Genomic DNA, 17,343 nt, shown 5'->3' with positions numbered 1-17,343 from the left:
TACAGTGTTTTAAAAACTGAACATATTTCCCAGCCCTATCTGACTCTATAATCAGTGAGGATTTCTGTTCTCCAGCAGCCATTTCTCCCGTACAGTTGTGATCAATGCGGACAGATAAATATATAAATAAAAGAAGTCACACCCACCCACCCATTTCCCAGCGCTGCCAGCTTCCTTAAATAACAGAAAGGCTTTTCCAACCGCGCTCCACAGCTCTCCGGTCTCTGCAGCTCCAGTATCAGGTGCGGCTCCATCATTCGCTGCAGGGCTTCATGGGAGGAGTTTCAGAGGCAGGTCACACCCCCCCCCCCCGCACTAGAGCTCCAGGTCCCTTAGCGAAAAAAAAAAAAAAAACATACGAAGGAGCGCACAGTCCGTCCGTCACCGCGCACTGCTACAAAAATATGATCCCGAGGAGAGACGCTCCAGCGCTTCAACACTTGAGACAACAACCTCTCTGCGACTGATAGCAGCTTCAATCACAGCCCGGTCCGCTCCTTCTACAACTATTCTCCACTCCATTTTCGCTTTCTTTATTTCTTCTTTTTTTTTTTTTTTTTTTTTTATTCCTTTGCGCTGGATCTTCCGTGCCAGAAAATGTGTGTGGACAGAGATGGGTGCGAGATTGAAGGCTGCAGCAGTTCGGATGAGGTGCGCACGCTGTCCGGCAGCATGAGCCCAGGACTGAAATCCAACCCGGACCTGCACCCGTGCAAGCCGGGCCACAAATTCAGAGCTGCGCTGCTCAGATGCCGCTCACCGGCTGCTGCTGCCGGGATCCTCAGCTTTGGAAACGTCCTTAATTACATGGATAGATACACAGTGGCCGGTAAGACACGTCTCTTTCTCTTTTCCTCTAGTAGATCAGATAATTCCTCTCTCTCTTTAGCGCATAGAAAAGAGCAGATTTAGGCATTTTTACGCATCTCGCGTCTCACCAGACGGAACAATGGGTTTCTCCAAAGCGCAGTGGACAGTCTGCTCAATCCTCAAGCATGTTTGGTGTTTTTATTGTTGCACATTGCCTCTGTTATTACACTTTAAAAGAGATAGCCCACATGTCTCTGTTAACACTCAAGAAAACGCCTGACAGTAACGATTTTAACCCGGAGCTTGCACATAATTGCAGATCGATCAATTAAGGCGATCACCTCTCCATCATCCTTAAACCTGGCTGCATGCTCTCGCGCTGACAGTGTGTGGGAGATTGCAAAATGAGAGATAGAGAGAGCAGAGGAGTGTGTCATTAGTTCCTCCGTTCCTGGTTAGTCTAACATCTCCAGCCTGTGTTGTGAGATGTTCAGAGCGAGTGTGGCGAGGCCATGTGGTGTTAATCCTCCTTAAGTGTGCGCTTTTTAGTCACTGTGGGTGAGACATGGAGCATATTTGGTTTATTAAAAAGTGAACACTCTGTACAGATGGAGATAAAGCATGTAGGAGTGCGTAAAACGTGAGAATTGGAGATGATGCAGCCCAGAAATAAGTTTCTGTGGGTGAGGATGAATGTGCATGCACGTTGGTGAAGTTTTCTGAGCTTGTTTGTTCAACTTGTGGGTAAATTTTGACTGAAAAGAGTTCAGTTCAGGGGGGAAACAACACTTAAAGGTACAGTGTGTATTTTCGGCTCTTATTTTGTCTTAAAGCATGTTTTCCTGTCCTTTTTGTCAATTCTGTTGTTTAATTCTGCTTATATCTTTGGATAAATTGTTCTAAAAAAAAATGAAAGTGTGAAAATTATTGAGCTGTATCCAAATCTTAGTTATGCAGATATCTGCCAACTAAATTTTTCATTAAAGCTAGAGCTACACTGATTGTGAAATGCCAAGTGCTTCATGGCAGGTGTACTGGTGAGGCATCGGCAGTATTGCAGATGTTGTACTGGACTGTTGCAGTGAAGAGGAAGGCAAAGCTCTTAGTTTACCAGTTGGTCTTCATTCTAACCCTTGCCAAAAGGTTGATTGCAATCATGTGATCCCGAAAGTGTGTTGGGGGTCAAAAAGAGGGAGACAGGAATGAATGAGAACAAAAGAATGTTAGTACTTTACAGCTCTAAATGGATCTCTGTGCTGCAGCTATTATCAGATCATTTCCATATACATTAGGCATGATTCCTTCACTTTACATAGAAAGTGATTTTTAACGTTTAACTGATTTACCTGGCGTGGAGGCGATCATTATCATAAATACTCTGTGAGTGATGATGTGCTGTTCATGAACAAGCCTGTTCTACAAAGCGGCTCCTTAATGTAAGCCACAGCACCTAGCTCCTGTTTGAGTGCCAGTTTCCTCTGTTCTTCGTCATTATTTAACCTACATTTAAAAAGCCAAACTGTGACCAAATGAAGAACAGTTTGGGACCAGCTCTACTGAGCTGAGCTGAATGATCTGGATCTCTCCAAAGAGACATATTTCCCATCACAGTAAACAAAGTTGGAGGTTGCCGAATGAGTAAAACAGTGAGACTTTATTCATTTCTGCCTGCTACTGTTTCTCTGTGAATTTTAAAACTTTTTTGCCTGAATTCTTCACTACTTTCTGTACACAAAGTAGCTTAAGAATAGAGAATGTTTATATTTTTTGCACCAAATGATTGTTATAGTCATATACAGCACAAACGTGGCCTGTTTGGCATCATCTGCAAAGAACCAATGATCACGAGCTTTGGGAAATGACTGAAAGAGTGAGACTGCTGGTTCAAGCAGTCAAAATGAGATTCCTCAGGAGGATGTGTGGACGCAGCCTTAGCAGCTGCTCCTTCACCTCGAAAGGAGACGGTTTAGAGGGTTCAGGCATCTGATTAGGATGTCTCCTGGACGCCTCCCTGTGGAGGTCTTCCAGGTGCATCCAACTGGAATTTAGTGTTTTCAAAATGGTGATATTTGCAAAATTTTGATAACCTTTAAAAACAGAGGAGCATTTGGTCCTGTTTTGATTATTTTAAGGGGGCTGTGATGCTCCAGCACTCTTAAAAAGGGTGTAAAATTGCTTGTGTGTTCAGATTTGTGGTTTCTAGATTTCACACTAAAGCTAGAGATGCACTGATTGTGAAAATCGGAACTGATGCCAATAACATCTTTGCAGAATGCTCCCAGAATGCAGAGATTTTCTCTGAATGTCTGACTGTGAAAACAGATCAGAGTTTGTCTTCTACCTGGAAAAATCCTTTCCTCTGAATCAGCAGTTCAGCGTACTAGAAGCAGCATTAAATTGATATTACACAACAGATAAACATCAGCTGCTGACATCTGTTCATGCCACATTGTCTGCTGATGTCTGTCGACAAGGCTGATACCGGCGTTGAACCGATGCAGCAGTGCAACCCTAATTAAAGCAGCCTATTATGGCTTATTTGATCGCTCTTTATTTCATTTATTTCGTCTGTGAAGCTCAAAAACACATCAATATAGCAGGATGCATGAAATGCATGATAAATTTGACAACTTTAAGGTGAAAAACCTGCTGTAAAGTGATCAAGAAAGGCTTATTTGGGGCTAAACTGTGGCAATGAATGGGTTAAAGATAATGCTGCAGGATGGAGAATGGAGGGAAGCGTGCTCATGTGGAGAGTGGGCTGCTCTGTGGAAGGAGATGCCGTCCTGGTTACAGAGCACATTTCTGTCTTACTGACTCACTTTAGTGGCAGGAATCTTTTATTTCTTGCTTTCACATCTTTGCTCAAAGATTGTTTGATGAAGATGAATTAAGATGACTGGAACGGTGAAGAAGTGGTGTAATTTCACTCGGCAGCCCGTAGCAGAAAGAAGGAGTGGTTAATTGAATCAGGACTGAAGTAGCCACATGCCTGCAGCTCTACGTCCTGCAGGCATCAGGTCCGGTCTGTCCACTGTCACAGAGTGATCTACATTGCCTCGGGCGTTTGAATGATCATTACAGCGAGGAGAGGCTTTAGCTGCTTGAAGTACGGCCACGCCAAGAATGTGTGGAAGTAGATATCTAATCTTAGCATCTTCACGAGCCACAGAGTCACAGCGGAAAGGTTCTCCTCTCCGTCCACATTCAGTCAGCTTGTACAGATCAGGAAAGCCCTCTCTAAAGAGGCTCAGAATCAACTCCTCTAAATTATCATCCACACTCTACATGCAAATCCCACGAGTGCTTTCTGTGCAGTGGCAGGAGGCAGACTGAGCAGAAAAAGGGAGAAAGTGGGAAAAGAGGAGGAGTAGAGTGCAGAATGATGGGGAGGTGGAGGGGGCAGTGGCGGTTGCAGCAGAGTGGGGTTAACCCTCGTGGGGAGAGAGGATGTGCTCAGTGCATGTGGTGCAGAGCGGGGGTCCCTCTCTTTCTCAGAGACCCTGCCACCTGATCGCTGCTGGACTGGTTTGCATTATGCATGGGCAGCATGTGCGTTGGACCCTCGCACAAAGAGAGGAGCAGCAACCATGTGCATCCAACAAGACAGAGCTGATACCCCCTCTTCTCTTCTCTTCTCTTCTCTTCTCTTCTCTTCTCTTCTCTTCTCTTCTCTCCTGCTGTGTGAGCTACAGTGCAGTAGTAATTAGGTGGTGAAAACAGCACATCTGTGTTGCTAGTACAGGCTGTTTTTTCTAAATGTGCCTGTGTGAGAGAGGGGAGGGGAGTAATCTTGAGCCGTATGATATATCTGTTTAATATCAATACGCTGCTGTTGGATTAGAGCTCTTGGTGGTCTAGTTATTGTAAAAATGGGACATGAAGCTTCAATTTTGCCCTTATGAAATTCAGCATTGTTCTGTGTTAATTTAAAGCCACTGTGAGGAGTTTTTTATCAGGTTCTAAAACAGACTGAAATTATACAGATGGCCTGATATGCTCTGTGAAGACAAAACAGACAATTGGGAACCAAAGTGATTATGGGGTAGGTATCAGACAGGGCCATCGTACTTGTTGATCTTTTGTTTACATTTTCCATGGATAAGATTAAGAAAGTGTGAAGTATTTGACTTTTAAAGGGAGGAAATGTTCAATCAGACAACACCATTTACACATGAGATCAGAAAGAGATGAGAGGTACTGCTTTGCCAACAGGGGGCACCAAAATCAAGAGGGCTCTAGCTGCAGACTGTACATCTCTGATGGCCGCTATCACAGACCAGTAATCTGAGATGCCATCTATTTAAGAAAGGAAATACACAGTAAAACTTTTGATATAAAAGTGGCTTCAACTTCAAACATTGTGCTTACAGAAAAAAATCTCATCTTATATAAAAACCTTCTAATGCAGTAAACACCTCATACACATAGATAACATATCTTTATTTTCTACATAGCTCTGTTAGCTGCAAAAGCTATGTGAAAATTGTAACTAGGTAAATAACGTAGCTACTTTGTCTATGTAGCTCTGTTAGCTGCATGAGCTATGTTGAAAACTTAACTAGGTAGATTATGTAGCTTCCTTATCTATGTGGCTGATTTAGATACATGAGCTACATAGATAACATAGCTACATAGATGATGTATCTATGCTATCTACATGGCTCTGTTAGCTGCATGTGCTACATTAGTAGCATAATGACCTAGATAAAATTGCTACGCTATCTATGCAGCTCTGTTAGCTGAATGTGCTACGTAGCTAAGTTATCTATGTAGCACTGTTAGCTGCATGAGGTACATGAAAAATATAGCTAGGTAAATAACAGCTACTTTATGTACTTAGTTCTGTTAGCTGCATGAGCTAGGTAGATAACATAGCTATGTAGATAATGTGTCTGTGTTGTCTACATGGCTCTGTTAGCTGCATGAGCTATGTAGCTATGTTATCTACACAGCTCTGTTAGCTGAAAGTTTAAAATCTGTTATTACACACAGCTGCTAGTTTAGACTTTAACCCACACAAATATCCATTTCAAATTATTGTAGTAAAACAAAAGTACAAAGTTAAGTAAGGTGGGCTTAGTTTCACTTTCATTTTTATCATATTTCTTTATCTATAGCAAATTAAGATAATAATTTGGGTTAAAAAGCTTGTTTAAGCCATCACTTTTTATCCCCATTGTCAACCTCGTCAGATGATGGTTTTGTTAATTTGACAGAAAATGCACTATCCCTGGCAAAAGTACAAAGGCAAGTTTGGGACCTGTTTTGTCCCAGTCTTGCTTGTTCTTTCTTGCACACATCCAAAATATACAGACAAAAAAATATAGGTTGATGATTCATTTTTGACATTTAAAGCCCACTGTTTCAGTGCGGGAAACTGATGATGTGATTTGCAATGGGTCATTTCTGAGGTCAAAGTTGTCGTTTTTTAAGGTTTGGGGGAATTGATTTGCCAATGAAGACTTTAAAGAGCCACAAGTCATCCCAAAAAAGCCACATGTTGAGTATCACTTCTCTGAACGTTTAAAGGGAATCCACAGCGAATGCTAGCGTGAGACTCATGCATTCCTGGACAGACAGGGAGACACAGTTAATGTTGTGTAAACACATTGAAGTTTCATCATTGTTTGGTATGTGATAGAAAAGGTCACCTGGAAGTATCTACCTGAAAGCAGGCTTATGTCCACCTACAATAGTGATATCAGACATGTCAATAAATCGATTTTTCCACATTGCTTGTATGCTGGAACAAGAACACGACTCCAGTTATCTCCCTAACCCAGCTATGACCGTGGCTCAACCATGCTGACTTTAGTTTGCATTCATTGCTTTTATTGCAGTTTTGATAAAAGTGTGATGCACTGTGCAGCCTTGTTCCTTCCTCTTGTTCCCAATCTCTTTTCCTCTCATTCAAATTTCCTCCGTCAGTAGCAGGTACCCAAAGCACATCTCAGCTCATAGATCTTAATGTCAATTAGCCAAGCATGAGCACACTCACTCACATAGACACAGAGACACATTAGAAAGGGCTCTTTCCTCCATTTGAAGAGGGGCTGAATGAGCGAGGGGAGTTGTGAGGGGAGGGGCTGCTGCAGTGGCAGGCAGTCAGAGTGAAGAGAAGTGGACGCCGAGTGCAGGCGAGAGTGATGCAGTTCCCCCACAGCGTCAAAAGGTCTTTGTACCAGCGGCCATTACTGTAGTGTGTGGATACTAAAGCATTGTCACAGAGACAGAGGGCCACCATTCGAACACCGGGGCCTTTCTGTTCCACAACAATGATGGGAAAACTGCAGCCGGCCATGCACAGCAGCCGGGTCAAACACTCGGATCTTTCTGTTAATCCTCCAGAGTCAGAGGTGAAGCCACACACAAACACATCAAACAACTATACATACAGACTGCTGTTATCACTGCAACACTTGACTTTACCAAGACAGTCTTTTTAATGGGATCTATGTCTATTCTGCCACTATCTTTCATAGAAGACTTGATTGTGTACTAGCTCCAGTTTTGCCTCAAAAAATGCTCTGAAAACTTTAAGCTGGCTCACTTTTTTTGAGTCAAATCTCCACACTTCTGTTTTACTGTTTTGAACATAGCATTGCACAACAGGGCAATGAAGCAGCACAAGCCTGGAATAAAAAAGCAGCAAATGTATGCTGAAAATCAGTGTCACCTGTGCTCTTTCATGAGTCACAACAGTCTGAATGGAGAACTTACATTAGTGTGTTTCATAATACCTTGCAACATGAGATTATTTTTTTTTAATGGAAGCCTAATTTAAAGATATATTATCTCTGAAAGAATATTGCCACATATTAGACCAGTAAAACATTGGGTAAAGCAGCCGTAAGTTTTAAAATCACTCTCTCTGATGCAATTTTGAGGGGTCAGCCTCACTGGAAAGCAAGTTAATGCTGCATAGCACCCTTGAAATGATGAAGCATTTGAATGGAACAGTTTTCATGATCATTTAATTGCTGATGTGCATGTTTAAAGGGGCAACCAGTGTTGGCTGGTATAGTCATATTGTTTGAATTTGCATTTTACTTAACATCTTTGCACAACTGAACAAGAAAGCAACAGAAGCATGACACTGTAATCTTCACAGAACAAGTCTCAAGAGGCTTCTTCAGTCTTTCACAAGGGATCTACCTCTTAAAATTACCAAACTGATCAGTAAACAAGCATTCATGAGTGAAATCATCAGGGATGTCTACATGCTAGTGATTCACAATCATCTAATCGCAATCACATCATGCTGTGCAGCTACATAATCACTTCAAAGACTGCAATCATAAAGTTAAGTTTACAGTAGTGCCGCTATTAAACTCTGTAGAAGTGCCTTTATTTTCAAACAGAAAAACCTTTGCATTTTTGCAAAATAAGTTATTTTAAAAGAAACACACTGAATTTTGAATTTAACACTTGTGTGTTTTGCTGTAATATACAGACTTCAATACTATCAGTATACTCTGCATTTTCCCTGATAACGAAGCAAGTAGACTTATGATATCATTTATTATTGTAATTGCAAATTCGTGTAATTGCAATTGCATATTAATACCGAACATGCAGCACATGCACTGCATGCACAATCGCAAGTAAGATATTTAATTAAACTTCTGTCTCTCTCCCTGTATGCATGCACAGCAGCAACAAAAGTGTCTGGGCCCCTGAGAGGCTCTATAAATGGGCCTAATGTCAACACGTGCACATTGGATCTACACTGGAGCATTTGCTCCCTGGGCCTGGCTCCAATCAGCTTTAGAACAGACAAAAAAAAAAAAACCAAAAAAAAAAACTTGTTGCAGGTTTTCACATGGTGATGCACTAACATCACTGTTCTTTTTCACCGGGCCCACCAACTATGTTGAATACTAGTAAAGTTATAAGCTTGCTTTAATAAGTGATAATGGGTATATAAGATTTGAATGAAAGATAATCTATACTTAAATTTGGGATGGATCATGTCTTTGCTAACCTCCATGGTTCCTTCCATGATGCTTAATCCGAGAAAGCTTTACCCTTCTTTTCCATTAGTAGTGGCCTAGCATAGCTGAGAATTGATTTGTTGACAAAGATATGTCTCCACTTCAGTAGATGGCGACACGTCCCCTTAAAGCAACATTCTTCCTGTTGATCTTGCTAACGATTAAGCAAGCAGCTTACCAATTGCATAGTGAAAATGGATGAAATATAATGCCTCATGTCCTCTAACAAATTTTATGTTCTACTTTTGGTAGTAGAAGCTCTAGCTTAAATTATATAACCAAAGGCAGCAGGAAATGTTACTCCTGTGATGTTAAGCATTGATGCTGCTTATCTGTGGAGCATGCCCAGAACACCTTACCCAATCTGACCCCCAACCACATTATTTAGGTGTGCTTAACAAATTTTGACATATATGATTGGGTCCAAATTTAATTGGACTAGCATGTTTAATGTCTTTTAAATGTGCAGTTTTAGGGGTGCGGAGGTAATGTTAGGTTGCACCTCATGTACACGGGTGGCTTGGTTTTCAGTCTGGCCTGTGGCCCCTTTCCAGCATGTTTTCCCCCATACTCTCTCATCCTTGTCTCCAATCCTGTCCACTGTCGTCCTGTCTGGAATAAAAGCATAAAAAACCATAAATATATACCTTTAAAAAGAGCAGTTTTAGATGGACTAACATAAGTAATTCAAGTCATATTTGCTATTTTGCTCATGAGATTTTTAATGCAAGTCCAATTTCCACAGAAATGGCCGCATTTTGAGCCACTTAAAGCAGCTTTAAAATCTGTTTTTTTGTGGGGGGGATGCTATATTAAGATCAGTTGCTCTTTGAAGAAATAAGAAAGTGGATGGATGGATGCATTTAATGTAACATTTGACCCATGCGGTCGATAAAAGTGTTTGTCTTGTTGCCAAAAAAAGGAAAAGTCAACAATCCATAAGTTGGATCCAAATGAACTGCAATCAAAAAGCCCATTCAGTATGGATTGGGTTTTTGATTTCGAACAGACTAGGAAGAAAGTTAACTGTGATTTTAGCAAACTAATACTAACTTTGAACTTTCCATCTCTCAGCCTGCTCTGCTTTAGACTGGATCTAAGATCCCTGTTTCACTCTTGTCATACAGCTCATTAAAATGTCATCATCAACCAGTTCAAATTTCTTCAATTTCCTCTTTTCTGTGTTGTAGATTTGCACTGACAAAGTGATCTGTTTAATGTCAGGCACACATAAGCTCTAAATCTCAGTGTGAACAGGCTTGGAGGAGGAGACCAGTATGAAGTTTTTAGAGGTGCAGAGGAGACAGTGTGCTGGTCTCAGCTGTTCAGATTTGACCCAGAGTGCTCCTTCAGAAGCCTGCGTTCGTTTTTATGACTGTCTGTGAAGCAGACATGGAGAGCGTCTGTGACATTTGAGGGCAGCGGGGAAAATTGTGACTACAGCAGAGGAGGAGGAGGAGGATGCTTCCTTGGTCTGCATGTATCTTTTAAAGCAGTGTTTTAATCCACTGCTACTTCTTTTCTATTTCTTAGAGTGCAGAAGAGCAGTGAGACTTAGAGGGCCACTGTGTTTAATTTAATTTGAGGTGGCTTTGTAACCTTAAATCCTGTTGTTGGTGGGTCTGTGGTCCCTCAGCAGACAGTCCGAGCTCCCCAACAGCTTATCATAAAGAGGGGATTAAGTGTTTTTTGTCAGAGAATATGAGGATATGTGCAGACGCCCTGCACTTAGACTTACTTACTTCAGTAGTAAGTAAACCCTGAGGTGTGTCAGTCACCCCCCTGTGTGCACCGGGGCCCTCTTCAGCCATAAAGCAGGCTATTATGGGGGTACTCACTGCTGTCTAATCTGCAGTAAACAGAAATGGTGGGGAGCTACAGATTAAAGCTTCTTCCAAGGCCCAAGCTGTCATTTCAAGGATACCTCCAAAAACTCACGTCCCATTGGACAGTTCGGGACCCTCGCATGTGAACTCTTGGCATCCTGTATATGAGCACAGATGACCAGGCAGTAAATAATCCTCTTAAGACAAGCTCTTTGTCAAACTGCAAGAAAGATACAGCGATCCATCCAGTCTGACCAGCTATGCAGATTAACTCCTGATTGCTTTATGTCCACCTCTTTTGTGGCGACTCATCATCGCCGTCCACACCGGCCTGAAGGGCATTCCTCTGCATTAGCATGAAGGTAGAGCACAGGTGACAGAGTGGGAGCACTATACTACTCAGAGCTCCCGGAGGAGATTTGATTTAACACTGATGCCTGTTTCAGAACAACAAAACCAAACAGACAACAGTGTAAGGATTCACAATTTAAATAAAGTTACTTCAACTGTCTGGAAACAATGCTGGGGTGGGAGGGGTGGAGGGTGTCAGACAAAGGGATTAACAGCACCTTTAATTACATTTGTCAAAGCAAAGACTCTTGATGAGTGGTACAATTTACTGGTAAATAACATCAGGATAGGGTGCCGATGGCCTTAAAGTTAAATCACACCTCATGTGGGACGAAAATTGATAAGATTTTATCGATATCGATGCCATTATCGATTCTTCTTATCAATTTGATTCTTTATCAATTCTCTTATCGATAAATAAATCGAACTCTTGCGCAAAATTAACACTTCTTGGGCAAGAAGATGTATGTCATGCCTTAGACATCACTGTCTGACAGACATTGCACATTGCAACACTTTTTACTGCTTTAGTCTGTTTTTGTGACAGTTCACTATGGGTGGTAATACGGTAATGTGTCTAATGTTGTGTCTGTGATGGACAGGAAGTAGTAGCCATGTGATAGAAAGTGAATCTGTCAGCAGTGTGGATGATGTAAGTAGCACTTCATGTCTCACCATTCTTGCTTGTTTGTCGTTTTTCACTTTGTGTGTTGTTTACAGTAAGAAGTAGTTTTATTAAGTCTGGATGATTTAATGCTCAGCTTTGCACAGAAAAAAGTTTCCAGGAATTCATTTCAAATAGCGACTCTTTCACTTTGATAGCGCATACGTTTCAGAGCCTCTACTTTTTCACTTTCACTTCATTAAAGTCATTCATTTGGATATAATTATACACACTTATATTTTGTTAAATAATGGGTATTTTTGCAGCTTTTTGAACTCCTGCTCTAAAAGTAAGGACAGGGTAAATGATGAGCTTATTTTCAGTCCTTTTGTCACAACTCTCAACTCTCTTTTTTTGGATGGAAATGCTAAAAATACAGTCACGCAAACACTTTCAGTTCCACAGTCTCACAGAAGCTGTCTCTTAGGGGAGTTTGAGAATAAACAGAATCAAATGCAAATACAATAGTAGAAAATGTTTCTAGGAACACAGAAGTGCAGTTCTTCAAACAGATACAAGGTATTTTAGGAGGATAAATCAGGACTGGAGAAAGAGAAATGGTCCTAGAATAAGCCGACCATATGAGAGGCAGCGCTCGAGTCTCCTCTCTGGTTTTATAGCGTTCACATTAAAGGTCCCAAAACAACACCAGCAACATTAAAACCATGGCACGGCCTCTTATAATTTACTTTATAGGGGGCCTGCCAATTCCTTTCCATGCTTTTCCATCCAAAGCTGTTTTAAATTAGAGAAACTGTACTGTACTGTATGAAAGACAACACTTCCTCTAAAATCTTTCAGACAATACTCGACAGATGTTAAACTGACTTTTAAGCACATTACACTAGTGGACTTTTCCAGACAGGTTTCCCACAGATATCCCCCTAATCTCTTTATGTCTGTATCCTTGCGTGCCGTTCCCACTGCTGTGAGAAAACAGTCTGTGTGTTCTTTAGGCTCCGATTTAGCCGACGTCTGTAATAGTAACCGGTGGAATTAGACGCAGCTTCTTCCTCTGCCAGTTCAGGCCCTTTCATGTGGCTCCTCCAGATTTTTTACCATCGAGCAGACTTCAGCTTTCACCCTGTGAACCCTGTCGCTTGTGAACGCACCAATTGTGGCTCTGCTCAGGGGCGCTGGTGCTTTGACTTTCCCCCCTCTGTACAGCTGTTATTTTGGCATCGGTCCAATCCTGCATCCTCCATCACTCATTGCAGCTTTGAGGCTGCTGCACGTGCTGCATTCTGGAGAGGGCATTTATACTGAGCAGCACATCTCTGCTATAGACTGGATGTTTTTAAGACTGAGCTTCAGAGGCAAAGATAGAGCAGGAGGTGAAAGGGACAGGTGCATTTCTATGCTCTCTAACACCATCCTCATCGGTTAGAGCTGCAGGAGCAGCACATCTTTAGTGGCTCTTCAGCCACTTTAAACCTTAGTGCATGATTGCTGCAGTTTCTATCTAAAATTTTATTATGCTTAAAGCAAGAACGGAGCTAATGAGCAGTTTTCTGCTTTTTGTTTGGAGGTGTGAGGGCTGCAGCATTAGACTGTAAAATCCCCTGTGTTCACTCATTGTCCAGCAGATGAGGGAAGTAACAATTAAATTAAGCACAGGGGAATACAGAGCAGGCAATGATTAAATGATGAATTTATATTCTAGTTAAAGGCCGTGATACCCAAAGCCACAAAAGCCTGCAGGGTCATGCATGTGCAAAACAGCAGGAAGCATCTAAAAGTTTAAGAAATAAGCATGAATTCAAATGTGAAAATGTCCTGAGGTTTTCTAACCCCTTAAAAACCAGAGAGCTCCTAATGGTTTGAACACAGAACTCAATTTAATTTGGGTATTCCTGAGTATAAGTGTTTTGACTAAAGGGTTAAAAGCTTGTTGGTGTTTGGTTTGAAGAGTGCAGGGATATTTCTGGTTATTTATGATGTCCTGTAATTATCACTCGAACATGATGATTTACACTGTTTGTGCCATTGATTTCTGGTCAGACGGTCAATAAAAGGAGCCGTGACACGCCCGCACAGTCTTTAGACGTCAGCGAGACGACAACATTGGATTTTACTGAAACCAGATTTTTAACCTAGCTGCCGCTATGGAGGGATAGAGGGGGGCTAGCCAAACTTGGGACTCATGGTGGTCAACAAAATCATGAACCACTGTAAAGTTAAGCTCTGATAGCCATATTTAATTTAAAGCTGAATAGTAAACACACTTATCAGAGCAACAAAAGATACATTTTATTTATTTATGCTGCTGCACAGTATAGCTTTTTTTTATTATTTAAACCATTTTTCTTTCAACAGAATTACCTTTTGATGTGGATGGACACACTGAACTAAATTATCAGGAAAATAATGTAAGTCTAGCTAGGCCATATTGTGCTCAAACATGGATGCCAGAACAGAAAGTAAAATAAACTGAGACAAGTTTAATTGAAAAGAATTAAATTATTGTGAAAAGTGGCAAAAAGAAATGACAAAAATGGGCAACTTGTGGCAAAAATTAGCACAAAGCAGAAACAAAGGTTAAAAATGGAAAAACGGGAGAAAAGCTGCAAAAATGAGCAAAAGGTGGGAAAAAATAGTGGCAAAAAGGAATGAAAAAAAACAGATAAATGGGTCAAAATGGCAGAAAAGGGACAAGAAGTGGCAAAATTAGCAAGAAGTGGCCAATAAGAAATGGAAAAAATAGGCGACTTGTGGCAACAAAAACTGGCTACTGGTTACAAGTGGCAAAACAGTGCAAAACATGGCAAAGAGTTAGAAGGCGCAAAGCAAAGAGTGGCAAAAAATGAGCAAAAAGCAGGAAAAATGTTTTGTGGTTTAAAAAAGGGTAAAAAGCAGCAGAAATGGGCTAACAGTGCTAAAAGGTGTCAAAAATCAACAAAAAGCATGAAAAAAGATTTATGAGTGGCAAAAGTTAATGCTTCATGAGTTAAAAGTGGCAAAAATTAGAGGCAAGAAAACCCTGTAAAAAGTGCCTAAAGAGGCAGAAATGTAGAAAAAAATGGTGAAAGTGACAAAAGGAAATGGCTAAATTTGTCAAAAGTGTCAAAATAGAGACAAAATTTGGCAAAAGCAGAAAAAATGGGTCCTTTGTGTTTTAAGAGGGGAAATGACAATAATTAAAGGGTCAAAAGTGACCAGATTGGGCTAAAAGTGGCAAAAATGGGTTTGATTTTGCAAATAGGCCTTAAGCTGCAAAATTTGTTGAGTGGCAAAGAAGAAAAAAATTAGCAAAAATTAGCAAATCATGTTAGCTGGTGAAAAAATGTGACTAAAATGAGCAAAAATCAGTAAAAATGGGTTTGAAGTTGCAAAGAAAATGGCAAATAAGGGGTAAAGCAGCAACGGGTTAAAAGAAGCACAAATAACTAGTTTCAACATCAGAGCCCAATTATAGCTTGGCACAATGTTCAGGCCCAAAATGCAGTAACTGTTAGCCAAGAGAGCAGTAGTCAAAAAATCAAAGCTCCCTAGAGACATTTAAAATGCCCAAAAAGATCAAAGAAAAACAAGCTGATATTTTTTCCATTCAGCATCTGTAATCAGAAACAACCAAAGATACTCTAATATGCAGATGACACTCTCCTTATAGAGAACAGAATCACTTAGTGTGTTTAAAGAACACAGCCCTCATAGCCTCCCATCATGCTCCAAACAAAAATCAATCAGGAGTAAATGATCTGAGTCTGTTTCCACACTCAGTAGCTGTTGCTTATCTCCAGACTTCTGGCAGTTTGATGAGTAAACTTGTAAAAGACAACAGTGCTTACTCAAGCCTCCTACTGATCTTTGACATGAGAGGGTGATAATCACTGACCTCCTCTTTGTCATCATCACAGGAGTCCATGTGGACATAAGGACAGGTTAGAAGTGTTTTCTTTGGTGTCGTGTCCTCCACCTACAAGTTTGTTTAAGATTACAGCTCTGAGATAAACAAGGCGGAGGTTAAAGAGACTTTGGAGTGACAGCTGCATGAGTCACGAGCAGAAACAGTCTCAGGCCAGGCCAATCACCATTAACCCCCATGTTAGAAGACCCCCCTCCCTTCCTGTGTCATTATGACTTGAAGGTAGGGTTAAAACTCGTCTCTTCAAGCCGACAGGACGATTAGAGGGAGGAAGGAGAGATTCAGGGTGTGTTGAGGTCTCAGCTCTATTTGACATGTTGTTAAGTAACAGCTTAATCACTTTAGTAAATATGGCCCGAGTATAGATCAAGACAAAGGCGTTTATTGGCATTTCCACATTTAAGGAGTGTGGCTTTGCGATCCAGGTGAGCAGTGTCATTTGAGGAGAACAAGCTACTATACTGAGTAAGAATTAAAGTGCATTATAACGTGTGTCAGCTCAGTCAGACGAATGACTTTTACTCTGCTTGGACTTCAGGGTACATTTCCCCTTCTTACAGCCACCCCAAGCTTTTTGTGACATTCAAACCCGTTTCAGTCCAAAAAGCATTTGGGATTTTACAAAAATATATAAATAAATCCCCACACATGAGTGAAGGTCATAGTGAAATGTTCCTGTGAGTCCGGCATTGGCTGAAACTGATGAAACATGCAGCAGGAAATGGAAATAGACACGATTTGTCCCCTTGTGAAAACACAGACACTGAATATTGATCAGCACAGCAACAGCTTAGATTTTGTCACAAGTGATGAAACTGAAACGTCCTGAGACAACAGAGAAATTGGATTTTTCGGCGACACATTAACAAGTTGTTCTTGCGAGGATTGGGATCTAATATTGACCGGCTCACATAGCACAGGTTGTGGAAGCAGTAATATTAGCCCTCAGCTCTCTCAGCTGCTACAATAATATTTAGAGTTCTTATTTACAGCACACCCAGATTCGAGAAGCCTTCCTGCTCGAGGAAAATGTAATCTTTTCCACCCATTTACATGTGATAGAATAAATACCGGAGTCTGGCTGCGGGATTATGCAATCCTTTATATCCACCAATCAGGCTGCGGATGGGCCTTCTGTTGTCATGTGCGTGTGCGTTCTCGCCTCACATGCTTCGTCAGCTCTTTATTTGATTTGATTTGTGGATATCTGTCATGTTGACAGCTCTGGAGGAGATTGCAGGGGGATTTTTATTACTGTGTTTGGCGTATGTGTTACTGTGTTTGTAAGAGGAAACAGGGTTGAATGAGGGCGCCGACCTCTGCCAAAAGCTCGCCATTAATGTCGAGGGTCAGGGGTGCACGTGCACAAATACACAGACACATATCTGCACGCACAGCCTTTTTTTTTTCCTGCAGTAAAATGCTTACGATTAGGATTGACATTTTAGTGACAGTGCATTTCCTAGAAGCACTTTATTTAGATGTCACTGACCTTTATTTCCCTTTTCTTTACTTATTCTGATTTATGGACTTTAGGATTAGCTGAGCCACCTCCATATTTTCATCAAAATTACAAAATTATGTTTGTTTATCAAGGGATAAAATATTATACTTGAAAGCTATGTGCCACAGCGGTGAGGTAACTATGTCTGAGTGCAGTGTGAAAGTAATAAATGCATTTAATATATAGTTTCACTAAACATTCATGGTTTAAATTTACATTAAAAACATTTTTTTTTCTCAAAACTGATCTCTAAGTTTACCAATTAGCTCAGAAATCTATCCAGGCTCCCAGAAAGAGTATTACATAGGGCCCCCCTTAACTGGCTC

General features: G+C 41.0%; 1 protein-coding gene across 2 annotated transcripts in view; it reads left to right on the top strand.

The window, feature by feature from the left end:
* The first annotated feature begins 380 nt into the window (after positions 1 to 380).
* spns2 (spinster homolog 2 (Drosophila)) overlaps positions 381 to 17,343 on the top strand; it is a 128,658-nt gene continuing 111,695 nt past the window's right edge. The window contains exon 1 of one of the 2 annotated variants that reach the window (XM_041800710.1): positions 381 to 829. In XM_041800710.1, coding sequence (XP_041656644.1) covers positions 598 to 829 — 232 coding nt within the window. In that variant the 5' untranslated portion in view covers positions 381 to 597. The remainder of the gene's footprint in view (positions 830 to 17,343) is intronic. The other variant, XM_041800711.1, reaches the window with a different exon arrangement.

The sequence above is a fragment of the Cheilinus undulatus genome, linkage group 12, assembly GCF_018320785.1.
Source record: "Cheilinus undulatus linkage group 12, ASM1832078v1, whole genome shotgun sequence".
NCBI classification, from domain to species: Eukaryota; Metazoa; Chordata; class Actinopteri; order Labriformes; family Labridae; genus Cheilinus; species Cheilinus undulatus.
Note: the sequence above shows the minus strand (reverse complement) of the source record. Positions and strands in the feature narration are given on the sequence as shown.